This window comes from Rhinolophus sinicus, chromosome 17, assembly GCF_057876585.1.
Source record: "Rhinolophus sinicus isolate RSI-liver-muscle chromosome 17, RSI-T2T, whole genome shotgun sequence".
In the NCBI taxonomy this organism is placed as follows: Eukaryota; Metazoa; Chordata; class Mammalia; order Chiroptera; family Rhinolophidae; genus Rhinolophus; species Rhinolophus sinicus.
In genome coordinates, this window is record NC_142517.1 from 70,667,766 (window position 1) to 70,687,134 (window position 19,369).

Genomic DNA, 19,369 nt, shown 5'->3' on the forward strand with positions numbered 1-19,369 from the left:
GCGGAGCCGGCGCTGCCCGCATCTCTCAGCCCGCCGCCGCCCCCTCCTCACCTAGCGCGTCAGCGCTGCCCGGTGCCGGCGGCGAGGGCGGGAAGGTGTGCTCCTTCCGCACAGCGACTCTGTGCGGTCCCCCTCGGGCCGCGGTGGTGGGCTCCGCGCGGCTCGGTCCAGTGCCCTCGGCCCCTTCCTAGCCATCGCGGCTGGCACCGAGGAACATGGCGCAATGAAGTTGGTGACCCATCCAGCTCACGAGCAGTTTGCAGTTGTGGCTTTACTGCTGCTGGAGGGGTTTGGCTGTGCACCCCATTATCAGGCTCCTCAAAGCCGCGTTTACAGCCGCGCAGCAGAGACTTTTGTGGCAGGCTTTTTTTTTTTTTTTTTTTTTTTTTAATGAGCTGGAAGAAGGGCGGGAGGGTACGTGTCCTCGGGTGATGATTTCCTCACCCGACAGGGAAACTCCTGTTGGCCGCACCTTCTCCCGACAGTTCGCCCCGGGCAGGTGCCTGATGCGTCAGAAATGCAGCTTCGTTAAATCAGCTAGGGGCTGAGGATTGTAAAATAATTTTATACTAATTTCCTTTCAGTTATTTCTCTTGAAAGTTTCTATATTGTACAGCATGGTTTTTGTTGTTGTTTTGAGTTGCTGTGGTTAATGAAAACGTTGATGTGAACGTACTTCAACGGTGCTTCCGTAGAAGGCAACCAAACGGACCCAGGGTGGCCGGCGACTGTGGTACTCGGGAATGTGAGCCTCTGCCAAGTTTTGAACGAGTCTCTGGGGTTACAAAGATAAAAAGGCCATCAGCCCTCCCTCGAGGAACTCACAATAGCAAGAAAGAGCACAATGAAGTACACACTAACTTATGATCAGTGTGGCTTTGGGCACGTTGTTTTAGCTCCCGCAACAATTTCTTCATTTATAGTGTACGAGTCTTGATCCTGAAGCTGCAGTGTGGTTAATAAGCTTCCGGATAATGTATGCAAAGTACCTGACACCATGAGTGGCACTCAACAAATACCTTATTTAATGCACTTTTCATTTCTGCAAGTAAAAATCTGAGTTCCAATTTTGGGGAGAGGCTCACCCATGGACAGCTTGGTGTTTTATAGCACTTTCTTTCCCCTGTCCTTTTTCTCCCCTTTCTCCTGCTCTTTGCCCCACAGAAACATACAGGGATCCATCCAACACATAAGTGCTCCTACAGTTTTCTCTTCCATATCATCAGTTTCCCCACTTAATGGGTCATCCACATCATCATGAAATCATATCATTTCTCCCATATTAAAAACAAAAAACTCAGCTCCACTTCCCACTCCAGCTACTTGCCCATTTTCCCTGTTCTTTCACAGCAAAACTCCTTTAAAGCGTTGTTAAGAAAAGCTGACTTCAAGTTCTCTTTCCAATTTACTCCAATCAGGCTTTTGCTTCTGCTCTGTCCCTAGAATTCTTATCCAGCTCAAACTAGTGAATCGGAAGATATCGCACTCAGTCCTCATCTCACTTGAACTATCAGTAGCAATAAGCAGTTAATGGCTTTCTCCTCCTAAAAATGATTTTATTTCACTTCTATGAAACCACATTTTCATGGTTTTCTTCCTACCCCACTGGTTGCTCCTTTCAGTCTCCTTTGCTGGTGCCTTCTCTTCACCCTGCGTCTGAGCAGTGGAGTGCCCAGAGCTCAGACTTTGAACCTCTCTCTGTCTTATCTATCTACACTCACTCCTTTGGTGATCTCATCCTGTCTCATGGCACTAAATACCATCTGTGTGGTGATGACTCTCAAATTTTACCTCAAGTCTGGCATCTCCCCTCTACGACAGGCTCCAGGCAACTGCCCACTTGGATGTCACTAGGCTTCTCCCACTTAACATTTTCAACACTGATTCCCTGAAAGTCCTCTCTCCATCCCCCAACCATCGTGTATAACTGAAGTCTTCCTCTTGGCAGACCTAAACCCTTGGTTTCATCCTTGACTTTTCTCTTTCTCTCACTTTTAAAATCCAATCCAGCAGGAAATCCTTTCAGCTCTTCTTTCAAAATACTGTAAAATTCAACTACTTACCACCTCCATTCTTATTACCAAACACGTCTAATCCACCACCACATCTTGACTTTGCTTACCCTTTTCCTATTTCTACTTTTGACCCCATGGGGGCTGTTCTTAACACAAGGGCCAGAGCAATCCTTTTAAAATACTAAGGCAGCTCATATCATTCCCCTGTTTAAAATCCTGCAATGGTCCTTATCACAATCAAAGCAAAAGCCAAAATCCATAGAATGGCCAGAAGGCCATTGATCTGTCATTCTCTGACCTCAGCTCCCATTTCTCCCACTTCACTTACTTAGCTCCTACCACAGTGGCCACTCCTGGACTAGATTCCTAGACAGATATACTTCCATCCCACAGCTTTTGTGCTATTTGTCCTCTCTGTCTGAATTCTCATCCACCTCCAAACATCTGTATGCCTCGCTCCCTTACTTCTTTCCAGACGTTGCTCAAATGTCACCATGTTCCTCATGCCTACCCTGACCGCTCTATTTAAAATTAAAAATGCATTACCCAGTAAGCTTTCTTTAATTTTATCAACATAATTATATTATATTACAAAATGTACTTTAAAAATAATATTCCTTGTCTGACTCTTCTCACTAGATGCAAGTTCTATGCAGATAGTTTTTTGTTTTGTTTTAGTTTCAGGTGTACAAAACAATACAATAGTTAGACATTTATACCCCTCACAAAGTGATAACCCCCTCCTCCAATCTACTACCTCTCTGATATCGATTGCAGCCATTACATTTCCACTGTTTCTATTCCTGATGCTGTACTCCACTTCTTGTGACGATATATATATATATATATATATATATATATATATATATATATATATATATATATGTATTTATAGTTGACATTCATCATTATTCAGCTTCAGCTACAGGTGTAAAGTCAGTTTGGGGAATATACTCAGATAGGGGTTTTTGTCGCCTCTCTCCCATGACATATCTCAAGTGCTCCTAAAAAGATACCTGGCATGTGGTTGGTACGCAAAAATGAATGATGGCTTTGACCCAAAGCACGATGGTTGCAAACATTTCCTTGCCCAGAACAATACCAGCAATGCATTTGACTAGACAGACATCTTAAGGACAGTTTTCTCTCTCAAAGGGTCTGAGGAGTATGTCTGCTAACACAACATACCTAGAATGGTCATAATTAAGTTGATGATATTCACATCTGAGGAAAAAAATAGCTAACATTTATTGAGAGCAACAATTATGATATGTGCCGGGCACTTTTCCAAATGTTCCTGTAAAATTAATTTAATCCTTATAACAACACTGTGAGGTAAATACTATTACTACCCCCATTTTATAGGTGTAAAAATGAGGCACAGAGGAGTCAGTGGTTACACAGCTCATAAATTGGTGGAGGCAGAATTTAAACACAGGCAACCTGGTTCTAGAATGCACAACCTTAAGTGCTCCCCTCTACCTCTTCTTTAAGTAGGAATATATCAGGGGAAATTTCTGTAGAATAAATAATTCTTAATCACTAGACAAAAAGTGATCCTCATTGGCCTCCTCTCACTGCCTTGCTTTATCTGTCGATATCTCTGCCTCTTTTAGTAAAGCCATCCTCCTCAAAAGCTAGAGGGATCATTGTATTCATATTTGTATAAACCATACTCCAAGACTTGATAGATACATGTAAGGGGAGCAAAGAATATTGATTTAATGTGACTTTCTAAAGTGACTAAACCCAGCAAATCATCTCGCTCCTAATGTGTTAGTATGATTTTCCGTAGCTTCCGCCACAGAGACCTGAAGATAGACGAGATCACCAAGGTGCAACGGCTAAATTAAATGTGAAGCACGCACCCCAACATCTTAAAATGTATAGAAGGCATTCAGAATTTAACACCTATTATTATTGTAATAATCATTATTACCAGACTTTAGTTATGATGATGTTTTTAAAAATAGAAAGAAAAAAAGAACCAAGCACTTTCCTTCTACTTTTTCCGTTTCCTGGGTTCTTTAAAATGAAGTCCCCATTCAATCACAGACCAGTGCCATACCTCCCTCTCTCTGCCATTCTCTGGTGTCCATTAGAGATACTGTGTTGTAAACTACACAGCAGCAATGCCTTCCTGTTCCCTTCTCTAAGATCTGTAATGGTTACAGTACCTGATTTTACTTTTCTGTATCCTTCACCCTGTCGGTGGGGAAAGGTGAGGTGCTGCACATAGTAATATAAGAATTATTTATGGATTATTTCATTTGGATTTAATTTTGCTATTGTACCCTTTCAGTAGCAAAGATTGGTTGGATGTGATCAATTCTTATGTCCTGAATCTGTACATCTGCTCCTGTCTCTGCGCTGATAGCTTAGCAAAGCATCAAGAACTGTTTATTTGCAGAGTGCAGTGGAGAGATCACCGATTTTGGAGTCAGGCAGATCTGGGTTTAAACATTTACTTGGTCCCCTTACTAGCAAAGTAACTTGAATGTGTTATTTATCTTCACTGAGAAATAAACTTGTATTCTGAAAAATGGGACCAATAACACCAAACTCATATTTATATGAATGTGATAATATATGCACCATGCTTTGCACAAGAGCTAGAAAACATACTGGAAACACTCAAAGTGCAGTTTCCTTTTTTTTAATTAAAAAATAAAAATGGCATATATTTAAGGTGTAAAACATGAAGATTTGATGGACATACACATAGTGAAATGATTACTATAGTCCAGCTAATTAACATATATTCTCACATCATTACCTTTTTTGTATCTGTGTGATGAGAACACCTGAAATTTACCCTCTTACCTAATTTCCAATATTCAATGCAATATTATTAACTATAGTTATCATGTTGTACATTAGATATATGGACTTACTTAGCCTACTTAACTGCAACTTTGTACCCTTCAACCAACATCTCCCCACTTCCTCTACCTCTCCACCCCTGGTTACTACCATTCTACTCTGCTTCCATGCACATGATTCTTTTAGATTCCACATAAAAGTAAGATCATGCAGTTGTTGTTTTTTTCTCTGTGTTTGGCTTATTTCACTTATAAGTGAGCATAAGCATTATGTCCTCTTCAAAATAATAGTTTCCAACCACACTTGCCCTTCTCCTGTGGAACTGTTGTCACTGACATCAACCATTGGGTTGTATGGCCCTATATAAGTTGAGTTTCTCATCATAAACTCTTTTTAGAATTTAGTATTAGGACACATTTTCTTTCTCTTAAATAAAAAACAATACACTTTCATTTCTCAGAAAAGTTACCGTCATCTATTGTCACACTAGATTTGCAATCATTGTTAAGGAGAACTATGTCAACCAATGTTTCATTTTGTATCTTGGTTGCCAGGAAGCTCAGCATCAAATTTAGTGTTAAGAGGCTGTTTTTTCTCCAATGTATGTTTTTGGCTCCTTTGTCGAAAATTATCTGCCCGTATACATGTGGGTTTATTTCTGGTTTATCAATTCTATTCCATTGGTCTGTGTGTTTGTTTTTTTTGCCACTACCGTGCTGTTTTGATTATTGTCATTTTTGTACTATAAACTGAAGTCAGGGAGTGTGATACCTCTGGCCTTGTTGTTTTTTCTTAGGATTGCTTTGGCTATTTGGGATCTTTCGTGATTCCACACAAAACTGATGATTTTTTGTTCTATTTCATAAAAAACTGCTATTGGGATTTTGATGGGGATTGAATTAAATCCATATATTGTTTTGGGTAATATGGCCATTTTAACTATGTTGATTCTTCTAGTCCTTGAACACGGAATATCTTTCCATTTCTTTTTGTCTTCTTCAATTTCTTTCAATAATGTCTTATAGTTTTCAGGGTATAGGTCCTCTACGTCATTTGTTAAGTTTATTCCTAGGTACTAGGTATTTATTCTTTTTTTTTTTCTGTAATTTCAGAAGCAATTGTTTTTCTCATTTCTTTTTCTGAAATTTCACTGTTAGTATATAGGAATGTAGTAGATTTTTGTACATTGATTTTGTATCCTGCAAAATCAGTATTATTTATTTACTGTATTTGTTTATTGTTTCTAATAGTTTTTTGGTGGCATCTTTAGGATTTTCTATATAAAGTATCATGTCATCTGCAAAAACTGACAATTTAATTTCTTTATTCCCAAGTTGGATGCCTTTTATTTCTTTCTCTTGCCTGATTGCTCTGGCGAGGACTTCTAATACTACTGTGTTTCCCCGAAAATAAGACCAGATCTTATAGTAATTTTTGCTCCAAAAGACACATTAGGGCACATGTTCAGGGGATGTCATCCTGAAAAATCATGCTAGGGCTTGTTTTCCGGTTAGGTCTTATTGTCGGTATGGTCAACGGTATGTTGAATTTACAGCAGTGATAGGGGCATGCCTGTCTTGCTCCTGATATTAGAGGAAAAGCTTTCAGTTCTTCACTATTAAGTATGATTTTAGCTGAGAGTTTGTCGTATATGGCCTTTATTATGTTGAGGTACTTTCCTTCTCTACCGCCATTTTATTAAGCATTTTAATCATAAATGGATGTTGTATTTTGTCACATGCTTTTTCTACATCTATTGATATGATCATATGATTTTTACCCTTTATTTTGTTTATGTGGTGCATCACATTGATAGATTTGCATATGTTAAACCATCCTTGTGCTCCTGGAATGAACCCCACTTGATCGTGACATATAATCTTTTTAATGTATTGTTGTATTTGATTTGCTAGCATTTTGTTTAGCATTTTTGCATCTGTATTCATCAGAGATACTGCTCTGCAGTTTTCTTTTTTTGTGTTATCCTTACCAGGCTTTGGTATTAGGGTAATGTTGGTCTTATAAAATGAGTTAGGAAGTATTGCCTCTTCTTCAATTTTTTGTAAGAGTTTGAGGAGGACAGGTGTTAAATCATCTTTGATGTTTGGTAGAATTCACTCATGAAACCATCTGGTCCTGGACTTTTGCTTTTGGGTGTTTTGGATGATTGTTTCAATTTCTTTACTGTTGATCTGTCTATTCAGATTTCCAATTCTTTGTGATTCAGTCTTAGGAAGGTTATATATTTCTAAGAACTTGTCCATTTCTTCTATGTTATTGAATTTGGTGGCATATAGTCCTTTATGTAGTATTCTGGAAAGTCATGTGCAAAAGAATGAAACTAGAATGCTATCTGTCACCATGTACCACAATTAACTAAAAATGGATCAAAGACCTAAACGTAAGACCTGAAACAATAAATTGCATAGAAGAAAGCATAGGTACTAAACTTATGGACCTTGGGTTTGGAGAGAATTTTATGAATTTAACCTCAAAGGCAAGGGAAGCAAAAGCAAAAATAAATGAATGGGACTATATCAAATGAAAAAGCATCTGCACAGCAAAAGAAACCATCGACAATACAAAGAGGCAACCAACCAAATGGGAGAAGATATTTGCAAATAACACCTCCAATAAGGGGCTCTATCCAAAGTATGTAAAGACTTCATACAACTCAATACCAACAAAACAAATAATCCCATGAAAAAATGGGCAGAGCACCTGAGCAGACACTTCTCCTACGAAGACATACAAACGGCCAACAGATATATGAAAAAATGCTCAAGTTCACTAGCTAATAGGGAAGTGAAAATCAAAACCACAATGAGATATCACCTCACACCTGTTAGAATGACTGTCATCAGCAAGACAAATAGTAATTAATGTTAGAGAGGCTGTAGAGAAAAAGGAACCCTCATACACTGTTGGTGGGAATGCAGATTGGTGCAGCCACTACGGAAAACAGTATGGAGGTTCCTCAAAAAATTAAGAATAGAATTACCATATGATCCAGCAATCTCTCTTCTGGGTATCTACCTCAAAAATCTGAAAATATTTATCTATAAAGATATATATATATATATATATATATATATATATATATATATATATATTACCAATGTTCATTGCAGCATTAGTTACAGTGGCTAAGATATGGAAACAACCAAAGTGTCCTTCAATAGATGATTGCATAAAGAAGATATGGTACATATACACAATGGAATATTACTCAGCCATAAGAAAAGATAAAATACTGCCATTTGTGACAACATAGATGGATCCTGAGATTATCATGCTAAGTGAAATAAGTCAGGCAGAAAATGTCAAGAACCGTATGAGTTCAGTCTTGTGTGGGATGCAAAACTGAAAGCAACAAAGGAACAAGACAAAGAAAGAAAGAAACGAAAACTCATAGACACAGACAATAGTTTAGTGGTTACCAGAGGGTAAAGAGATTGGAGGCGATGATAGAAGAGGGAAAAGGAGGTCAAATGTATGGTGATGGAAGGAGAACTAACTCTGGGTGTTGAACACACAATGCAATATATAGATGATGTATTATAGAAATGTATGCTTGAAACCTCTATAATTTTACTAACCAATGTCACCCCAACAAATGTAATTTAAAAATTACTGTTAAATATAGTACTATAGTAATAAAGATTTTGCTTTCTACTGCTTTTTGTTTGTTTGTTTATGTTTTCTGTGTATTTTTATTCCAATAACATTATTAGATATTTGGATTTTACTCTATGTTCTCAAATATATATTGAAATATATGAAGTATAAATAAAACAATAGCTTATCAAGTTAACACCAGAAAATTAACCAAAATTAAAGTGGAAATTTATCCCCATGTGCTGCTTTATGTTCAAACTATTAAGAGATTGATTCTATAATTAGGAGAATAATCTAAATACATTTGGTTCAATTGACTAATTTCTGCATCAAAATGTTTCCTTTTGCCCTACCCCCAATCTTTGTTGTTGTATAGTTTTTATTGGAATCAGGCAATAAAAGGATGCACTGTGTGTGTGTGTGTGTGTGTGTGTGTGTGTGTGTGTGTGTGTGTGTGTATCTTTTAGATTAATTAACCTATCCCAGCTCTGTTTATCTGGCCCACTTTTCTAATCACTTGAGGACCCTGAATTGGTCTACTTTCCCTGCATGACAGACTTAAAACAAGGAGTTTTCTTTGTAGCTTATCTGCTCATCACAGAAAATACAGTACTCTGTCAGTAGTACTCCTTGATACTGCAGGAAACTCAGTTTCTCTTCCGTATTACTTTTCTTTATTTTTCCTTTTCATCTGACTTTCCTTATCCCTCCAGTTACCTTATACCTTGATTTTAAATTCCCCTTTAATATAATATGTGTATATTTTTTGAGCCACGTTGAGCAGGGATAAGATTCTTAGCAAAAAAAATCAAGAACTTTTTATTTGCAGAATGCAGTGGTGAGATCAGTGATTTTGGTGTCAAGCAGATCTGGGTTTAAACCCTGACTCAGCCTCTTTACTAGCCAAGTATGATAATTGATGTGTCATGTATAAATAGACCTCACTGCACTAGAGACTTCTGACAACTCAAAGCGGGGTCCAGGATTCAGAACATGAGGAATGTTAAACACAAAGTCAAGTTAATAAGCATCTACTCTGTTTCACACGGTGTGCCTAGATATGAAGGAGATGGAGCTAAAATAAGAAATTTTTATGTGTCTCTATATGAGGAATTTACTGCCAAGCATATAACTGTAATGTATAATGTAATAAAAAACACAGTTAAAAAGGTATTTCTGCCCAATGAGTCTATCAGGGAAATGCATGTGACCTTCATATTGAAAGCCAGGACTTTCAAGACAGAGGAGATAACATGAATAAGGCAGGGGCACAGTAAAGCCGAGGCAGGTTAGGGAAGAAGTGACTAATGCAGCCTGCCTGAACCCATAGTGCATGGGAGACAGGACACAGGAAGTCAGGCCAGATTTGGGGGGAGGGGAGCGATGGGGCTTTGTGTTTTACATTTCATGTCTAATATCGTTTTTATTATGTCATTTCCTTGCTCTAAACTTGCACTGGCTCCTCCTTGCCTGACAAATACAGGAAGAGCCAGTGGCTGTGTAGGATGTCGAAACTGATTACATAGGGCTAGGAGGAAAGAGAAAGATGAGCTCCCACCACAGATTTTAAATACTCCAATAAATCAGCACTGATTCTATTCTTCATATGTTAAACAACGGTGTCAGTAGACGTCAAGGATGCTTAATTGAATATTCATAAGAGCCCAGCTAAGATACGGAATCTCCCTACTTACTCTGGACTGCCATCCTTTTTTTCATCTTATGATGACTCCATACTCATAGATCCTAACATTCTTACAAAAATAAGTATGAAACAGATAACTTTTGGCTGTTGGGTCAAGTGTTGGACTGGCAAATCAGTGACTTAAAATTCTAATGTACCGGCTGTGTCACCAGAGGCTTGGGGCTACTTGTTTGACCTTTTTTAATGTTTCACATTATGGGGCTAATTGCATTATTTCTCTCAGGGGAGTTGTTAAGAGAGCTAATAAAAACATTATTGTACAGCACCCAGCTCTGACTAGAGTTTTAGTGTCAGTGCTCAGGAAGTTCTAAATGGTTGTTTGAAGCATTTATTTCTGAGCTACAGAGAGAGATGTTTATGAGTAGTACAGTTCTTTTAGACTCATTTGAATTTCTGGCTATTCTCAGGAACCAGGAGTTTCTGTGAGTTACAACTATGCCTAAAGAAGATGATCGAAATTCATTTACCGCGTTTCTCCAACAGGAATAAAAAAAAGTCTATTTAAAACGTCCTTTTCCTGCTCATTTCAAGAGGCCACTTCCCAAGGTATTAGTATTATACTTAGAAGCTTGACATAAGGACCTCCAGAACTTTAACATGGCTAGATTGATATACTATACCTTTAATGTTAATATTAAAATTAACTTTACAAAAGATTTAGCAACCCAACAATGCACAAGAGGTAAGTTATATATTGAATGAATTTGCTAGTCAAGAAGGCAAATATGGGTATAGTTAAAGGGTGTGTTTCCCTCTCCCTCCCCCATGCCCACTGGCAGAGCTTTCTGTGGTTCTCCCTCTGATTCTTCTCCAAGAAAGCCTATATAAGGTTTGAGGACCCTCAACAGCTGGAGTGCTGGTGGGGGGAAATCACCTCAGTGCTTTCCATTCCTCCAGTCTGTTGAGCATTGGTAGGCAATGCAACCAAGACAAACACTAATGTGGTTGATGGTTTTTCTGTTGCACAAGCTAGTCCCTCATCCTAACTGGCTCTTGAAGTTAATCAAAGTGACCATCCAGGTGGAAAATTCTTTACACAGCCTCCATATATGTGAAGTATCCACATAGGTGAAGGGCATCATTATCCCTGATGAATAATTCACAGGTAATTAGTCCTTAAAAGAAAGTTTTCTCTCTCATGGCCTGTTAGTATTTCATGTTAAATTCTCTATGACTATAAATAGTTGAATGTGTCGTGAACCTGTTGGATATATCAATCCCTTATTTTTCATTCCAACTGCCACGATCCTCAGTATAAGAAAGAAGGAGGGTTGAGGGGTACCCATGGGGGAAGGTAGTAATTATATATTGTGCAAATTCACTGGGATGTCTCCTGGGCACAGCAGACCAAAAACATTTAAATCACTAACACCTTCCCCCACTGGCACCCCTTAACCTTCCTTTGTTATACTGGATAACTAAAGGTCACCCCCCTTATATTTAGTCATTTAATTCCCTAATTTGGAAAATGTCTTCATTGTCTTATTTTTTCTCAATCCCTATTAACAATCCATTGCCAAATCACATCATTTTTACCTCTTAAATATCTGTCAATAGTACTCTTCTCTCCATCCCCTTTGTCTTTATTTATTGCCTGATATCTAAACTCCTACTCCTAGAAAGGGCCAGGAACAAGCCCAAGGGTCAGGGGGAGATGACATTTCACTAGGGCTGGGGCTGGAGGGTCACTGGATGTGTGGTAGACAAGGCTCAGCCAAAGTAATGGAAGATGGAAGGGCCTAAAGGGAAAGCTAAGATCCACACTTAGGAGAGTCAAGAAGTATCAAGTCCAAGACCCTGTGTATTTCACCAGAGAAGGGATGGGATATAGAGCAGTTGCTGAGCGATTACTTTGTATTTCAAGCTGGCACCTGGGGCATGAATGTGATGACTGAGTAGGACAGCATTAGACAGACACTGGATTATAAAGCTTATAAATCTGTTCTCAATAGCACTATCAAAATTTGTAATTATTTGGTTTTCTTTTCCTTTTTTGCCCATTAAATTCTAAGCTTTGTGAGGTCAGGAACCGCTTATGTTGTTCACCATTATATCACCACTGCCTCCCACCATACTTCATACGTGGCAGATACTATAAAATGTCTGTTGAATAATTATATGAATTGGTCTTGAATATTGAAAATCTAATCTCATCACTTCAATCTTAAGAATTCTTCAGCAACTCCTCCAAGTCTTTAGGATAAAATAAATCAAGAATCTTCAGTTTAGCCTTAAACAAATAAAGAAAAACATAAGTCACGTTGTTTCTCCAGGTAATGTTTCCATGTAATGACTTACCATTCTTCCCCTCCTCTCCCTGCAAGGACGGGAATTTTCAATCATAATACACTTCTTGCAGTTATTCCCATGTATCATGTTCATTCATCTCTTCCCTTACAATAAGTAAGGAATCATGCTCTCCAGAAAGCTTTTCCCAACTCTATCCCCAGTCTTGGTAACGTACCAATGTACTTCATATTATTGGATTGCAAATTTTCTGTTTTATCTTCCATCTCTGCTCAAGACATTAAACTTCCTAAGATAAGAGGGCTCTGGTGGTTAATTTTGTTTTAACTTGGTTAGGCTATGGTACTCAGTTGTTTGGTTAAACACCAGTCTAGATGTTGCTGTGAAGATATTTTTTAGATATGATTAGCATTTAAATCAATCGATTTTGAGTAAAGCAAATTACCCTCCATTGTGTGAGTGGTCCTTATCCAATAGTTCAGACCTTAAGAGCAGAGATTGGGGTTTCTCAAAGAAGAAGGAAATCTCCTCAAGATTGCAACATAGGTATGCTGCCTGAATTTCTAGTCTGTTGCCCCACAGAATCCAGATTCAAGACTGCAGCATCAACTCTTACTTAAATTTCCAGCCTGAAGCCTACCCCATGAATTTCAGACTTACCAGCCCCCACAACCACATGAGACAATCTATCTCTTATATTTATATGTATATGTGTGTGTGTGTGTGTGTGTGTGTGTGTGTGTATGTATCCTAGATTCTGTTTCTCTGGAGAACTTTCATTAATATGAATACAGGAGTTTTATAATACATTTCAACTTCTGTGTCTAGAGCTTAACACAATAAGTAAATGAAACATTAGATCTAGCTTAAAGTCACTCTTCCTCAATAGAAAGGACTTTGCTGTGCAGAGATTATCAGCTGGTTTCAGGGAAATACTAATGAAGTTAATTGACACCAGGTCCCCAGCATATCCCCAAGCATCTCCTCCCTGGTTACTTGACCATCTGAGGCATAATAAAAAATAATGAGGAAAGTATACATTTTATGAGTTCATTTGTTCTGTTTTGAATGCCGGGGAACACATTACAGAGGTTCAACGAGCACCAAACCCTGTGAATTAGGTATAGTTGGGTTGGAGCCTCATATCTCCTGCAAGGAGAAAGCAGAATCAGCTGCTCTTCCAGAGAGCCTAAAAATGCGATGCCTTTCTCTCTGTGTCTCATCCACCCCTTTTTGTGTGGGCTTTGATTTTTGAATGACTGATGAGTCACTGGAAAAGATCTTGCCATGCCAGCTGCTTTGGCCTACCTGTCATTAGTATCTGGTCTAAACAGAACCTCAACATGCTTTCAGTGAGGTAAATAAGCACATGACCAAATATTTAGTGAAGGATTGCCAGCCTTAGGCTATCTGCTTACTGGACTCATGGCTTTATATTGAATAATGCTCAGTCATTCCATATTTATGGAAGAGAGTAGGTACTTGTAAGTATTTACTGAAAATCTCCGAGAATGAAGGGCATGCCCAGAGTTCTCACCTAAGAGTTTCATGTCACCAACTCCATCCTCTTGGGGCATCTTTCTCTGGGTATTATCTTCCTCCATCAGGATCTTCTGCTCAATCTCAAAGGCGAAACTGAGATTGGTGCCACCCTGTACACAGAAAGAAAAGAGAAGTACCATGCATGATTGGGAAGCTGAAAGCTGAGGTGTCCTGAAAAATGAATGTCAACAGAGCTAACATCTGGGGAATAATAACTATTGTTGAATTTGAAAAACAGACATCCTCGATCATCCTATAATCCCACTGCTGACTATCCTTTAGAATGACAAAACTTAAACACCATCACCACCAACTATCACTAATGAAAGCACACTTTTGAATAGAATAATTACAGATTTAAAAAACAGATGTCAGCAAATAAGTAATGGGCAATACTTAGAAAAAAGAATCCATTCCTTGGTATAGTGGTTTCTGCTTTGGGTTTGTTGTTGCTTATTTTCTGTTTTTTCATCTCAGACTTATTATTTGCCAGTCATTCCATTAGGTACTTTGTCTTTATTATTTGTTTTAATTTTTACAAAATCTCATATTATAGAAAAGGAAATAAATGTCCTTTTTATTAAGAGCATTCCAAGGAGCTCCTGACTTTAAGTCAAGCATCTCACAACTCTCATATGTCCATTTTATTTTTCTGCAGACTCAGAGGTACCTAGGAGATGATGTGGTCTCACCGTCATATAAGGACTCAATATATTGTGCACTTACTATAACAAGTATTTCTCATTTAGTTTTCACAATCACTCTAAGACTAAGGTTACCATTCCCATTTTTATAGATGAGAAATCTGAGGCTCAAGAAAAATAAAAGAGCTTCAAAATTCACAGACCCAGTAACGTCCACTATCTTGTAAGGTCACAACCCCATCATCTATTTAATTTTGTCTAAATTGTTCCTGATGTATTAAGGAGAATGGATTTTAATGGTGGCAAAACTGAGGCAGAAAGACTAGTTAGGAGTCTATATAATATTTCAGGGGAGAGATGCTAACAAATTAATCTAGGTCATTTGTTTAAGATAACAAGCAAGGTTCAGGCTATGATATATATGTGAGCTGAAAGGCCAAGATAGTTTATGGTATGGAAGGTGGGTGCCGGGGAGAGTTTGATGTGAATTTGGTTAAGTGATGGATGATGGTGTTATTATCTAAGAATGGAAATACAGACTGGAGCAAATGTGGAGTGAGGAAGGGAATTCATTTTGGACATACCGAGTTGGAATATATCTATAGAACATCCAAGTGAAGTGCAGGGTGGAAATAGTGGCTAGAAAACTATATTTGAAGGATGCAGATATTGAGAGATTTTGCTTTTCTTCAAAATGGGAGTGAGTGAGCTAAGCTTGTTCATAGGCTGAAGGAAGATAGAGAGGGACATTGTAAAGATCTAGGAGAAAGGGGGAATAAGTGATGGAGGAAGGTCCTGGGAGAAGAAAAAGAGGATACAGTCAAGAACCGAGTTGAGAGATTTCTGGTCAACATGGCAGAGTAAGTAAATGCTGTGCTTACCTCCTCTTAGGACCACATCATTACAACCAAACCACAGAACAACCATTACTGAGAATCGCCTGAAGTCTAGCTGAACCGAAGCCATACAACTACAGACATACAGGAGCTATCAAAATTAACTGGTAGGAAGAGCAGAGATATGCAACAGGCTGGTCCCACACCAACATGTGGCCATTAAAAATTGGGACTGATATCTCAGCTGCAGAGGTTCCCCCCTGAGGAGTGAGGGGTTCCAGCCTCTCCCCAGCCCAAGGTTTACTGAAACCTTGGAGAAAACTCCCCATAACTTCTGGCTGTGAAAACCAGCAGAGATTGTGGCTGAGTGAGATGGAGGGTGGCTGCAATCCCAGGTGTTCCCTTTAAAGGGGCCGCACATGGATTTACTCACTGATGGACTCACTTGCTCCAGCACTGGGGCAGCAGCTTGAAAGATGCCAGGGACATGTGGGGAGGAACTGAATTGTTTAGCTTCAGGGTGAGGACTGGAGAGGCAGCTTTCTCCCAGAGGGAGGAGCTGGTGGAAGCCAATGATTCTTTGTTGAGCCCTCCCACTTGCTGTGTGCAGACACACATAGATGCCATATCTAAGTTTCCACCAAATTGACTACCACCTTCTGACTTCCCTGCCTTAGTGATTCCCTGAGACCACATCCTACCCAACTTTCAGGCAAACCCAAGCCGCTTCCAGTGGCCTTTTCTGTATAAACAACTTTCCTTGGCTCATACTACAGACTTTCCTAAAATCTGTCAAAGGTACACAAATCCCAAATAAGCAGCATATGGCTTCAGTGTGGCTTGTACCTTTGGCTGAGCAGCACTAGGCCCGGCACAAGCGACAGTTGGCCTTGGTTTGTGGATCGGCCTCTCAAGGCACCTCCAAGCATAGCATGGGCAGTGACCATCTCTAGATTGCTTTGTGGCTTACCCCAGGTGGCCCTGGGCATGGCACAGACTGCTGCTGAACTCGGCTTGCAGCAGATCCCCTCCCAGTAGGCCCAGAGCTGGCAGGCCCAGTGACCAACTTCTGACTGGGTTGGAGCATCACCTGGCCACCTCCAAAGATGTCACACTCAAAGAAAGACTGGGTAGGCACCAGAGCTCTGCTAAAGTGAACCCCGCTCTTTATGGTCAGTGCCTGCGCAACAGCTCCTCCACTGTAGTCACAGGCACTCCTCACAGCCAATAAGCCTAAGGGTCAATCCCTCCCATTGATGTACGAATAGCAAACAAGTTTCAACTACAACAGGAGGGACACACAGAACCCACACAAGGGACACACCTGCAGAATCCAGCTCGGGTGACCAGGAGACTGCACCACTGGGTCCCACAGGATACTGACTACATAAGACCGTTCTACTAAGGTTAGTCAGAGGGATCATTTCTTAAATTATATAAATGTTGTAACCACTATGCTGTACACCTGAAATTAATATAAAATAATACTGAATGTCAATTGTAATTGAAAAATTTTAAAAAGAGAGGGGAAGGGAAGGGAAATAAGAGGTTCAAATTTCCATGTATAAAACAAATAAGTTATGGGGATGTAATATACAGCATGGGGAATATAGTCAATAATATGTGATAGGATAGTATGGTGTCTGATGGTTGCTAGACTTATGGTGATCACTTCTTTAGGTATATAAATGTTGAATAACTATTGTGTACACCTGTAACTAATATAATGTTGTATGTTAGCTCTATTTTAATAAAATTGTTTTAAAAATTCTGCTTGGATGTTTAACAGACATCTAAAATTCATCATGTTCAAAAACAAACTCCTAATTTTATTCTGAAATCTGTTATTCTGAAGCTTTTCTTATTTCAATAAATGGCAATTACATTATACAATTAAAAAAACAAAAGAAACCAGTTTGAAGGTTGACCTACTAGACATGGTGCTCCTTACTTCAAGAGAATAAATGAAGGAAAAGAGATAAGATTAGATGTCCATGTAGATCAATAACTGTGTATTAGGAAAGGTTAAGAGTAGAGGAATTTACATACTGAGAGCCTCACTTTTGTCAATGAAGTACAAGGCCAACTCTTCCATTGAAAGTTTACCAAACTTCGTTATTATTGTAGGAGATAGATGTTGGAATATAGACTTCTATTGTTATGTTAAAAAGAAGCTTGAAAAACTTTTGTGCTGCAAATAATACTATCAAGAAAATGAAATGAGAACCCACAGAATGGAAGAAAATATTTGCAAATCATATATCTGATGAGGGATTTGTATCTAGAATATAAAAAGCACTCTTAAACCTGAAAATTATCACAGGATCTGAATAGACATTTCTCCAAAGAAGATATACAAATGGCCAATAAGCACATGAAGATGCCATTAACCATTAGGGAAAACCACATCAATACCACAGTGTGATACCACTTTATACGCACTAGAATGGTTATAATGAAAAAGACAGATAATAATGGAAAGGATACTCATATGGTACTTGTGGGAATGTAAAATGACACTTTGGAAGACACTCTGGCAGTTTCTCAAAAGGTTCAACATAGAGCTGCCCTCCAACCCAGCAATTCCACTTGTAGGTATCTACCCAAAAGTAATGAAAACATATATTTACATAACTTGGTTATAAATGTTCTTATTATCATTATTCATAACAGCCAAATAGTGGAAATAACTCAGATGTCCTTGAACAGGTAAAAGGATGAATAAAATGTGGTATATCCATGCAATGAAATATTATTTGGCCACAAAAAGGAAGGAGGTACTGACATATTCTCAAACATAGATGAACCTCAAAATCATTATGCTAAGTCACAAAAACTCACATAGTGTGATTCCATTCATCTGAAATATCCAGACTAGGCCAGTATGTAGAGACAGAAAGTAGTTTGGTGGTTGCCTAGAGATGGTTTTGGGGTAGTGGAGAGGGAGGGACAGGGAATGACTGCTAAATGAGTACTGGGTTTCTTTTTGGTGTTTATGAAAATGTTCTAAAATTAGACTGTGGATAACTGTGAATATATTAAAAAACATTGAGCTTTGTGCTTTAAATGGATAAATTGTGTGGTATGAGAATTGTATCTCGGTAAGCTGTTTTAGTAAAGTAGCTTGAGGTCTGGGTAAAGATTATTGACAGAGGCAAGACCTGAAGAACACCACGGAAGACCAGAAAACAATAATAATAGCCATTATCTTTGAAGATTCACACGCCAAGCACTGTGCTACGTGTTTTTACCTACATTTTCTCTTATGATCTTCACCATAAATCCATATAGGATAGGTACTTTTTCCTCATTTTACAGACAATACAACTAAAGCTCAGAAAAACATAAAGAACTTGTCCAAGGTCAACAGCAAGAAAGAGACAGAGGCAAAATGTAGGCCTCAGTCTGTGTCATTCTGGAGCCTGTTTCTTAATACATGCACAAGTATGTACATGTCTCCGACAAGTTTTGCTTTTCTATTTCGTTCCAACTTTTTTAGGTTCAGCACAAATGCCAACACCTTTAGGCCAATCTCTTTTCGCCGGCACTTCAACATTGTGTGTCTACCAGTGTTGGAATGGAAAATGGCATTTTCATCTCTGCAGTCCTAATAAGAGTTGTAGAATAAATGTATCAAAATAAAGAGTTATAGAATAAATTCATCAATAAATGAGCACTCTCCTTATGTCCTCCACACTCAGGAGATTTCTCGAAGTTAAGAACACTAAGAGATTAAGTGGCCAAGAGATCAACCCAGAGACAATTCATCTCTCCATTCTCCTCTACTTGAAGAAGTCATGGGTGAGAATAAAAGAACAAAAGCTAAGCTCAACTCTTAGATAGAGAGACAATGCTCATCCGCACAACCCTCTCAGGATGTTTTTCAGATCTTGATGTTATCTTGCAGCTTTCCTCATGTATTAACTGCAGATATACCTA

The 19,369-nt window shown here is 38.7% G+C and overlaps 1 protein-coding gene across 19 annotated transcripts in view; it reads right to left on the bottom strand.

The window, feature by feature from the left end:
- The window catches only part of PHLDB2 (pleckstrin homology like domain family B member 2), a 229,646-nt gene that overhangs the window by 101,806 nt on the left and 108,471 nt on the right, over positions 1-19,369 (bottom strand). For 16 of the 19 annotated variants that reach the window (XM_074332137.2, XM_088794210.1, XM_074332058.2 and 13 more), the window contains one exon: positions 13,946-14,060. In XM_074332137.2, coding sequence (XP_074188238.2) covers positions 13,946-14,012 — 67 coding nt within the window. In that variant the 5' untranslated portion in view covers positions 14,013-14,060. Of the gene's footprint in view, positions 1-51; positions 447-13,945; positions 14,061-19,369 lie in introns of those variants that run through there. The other 3 variants (XM_074332094.2, XM_074332088.2, XM_074332065.2) reach the window with 1 other exon arrangement.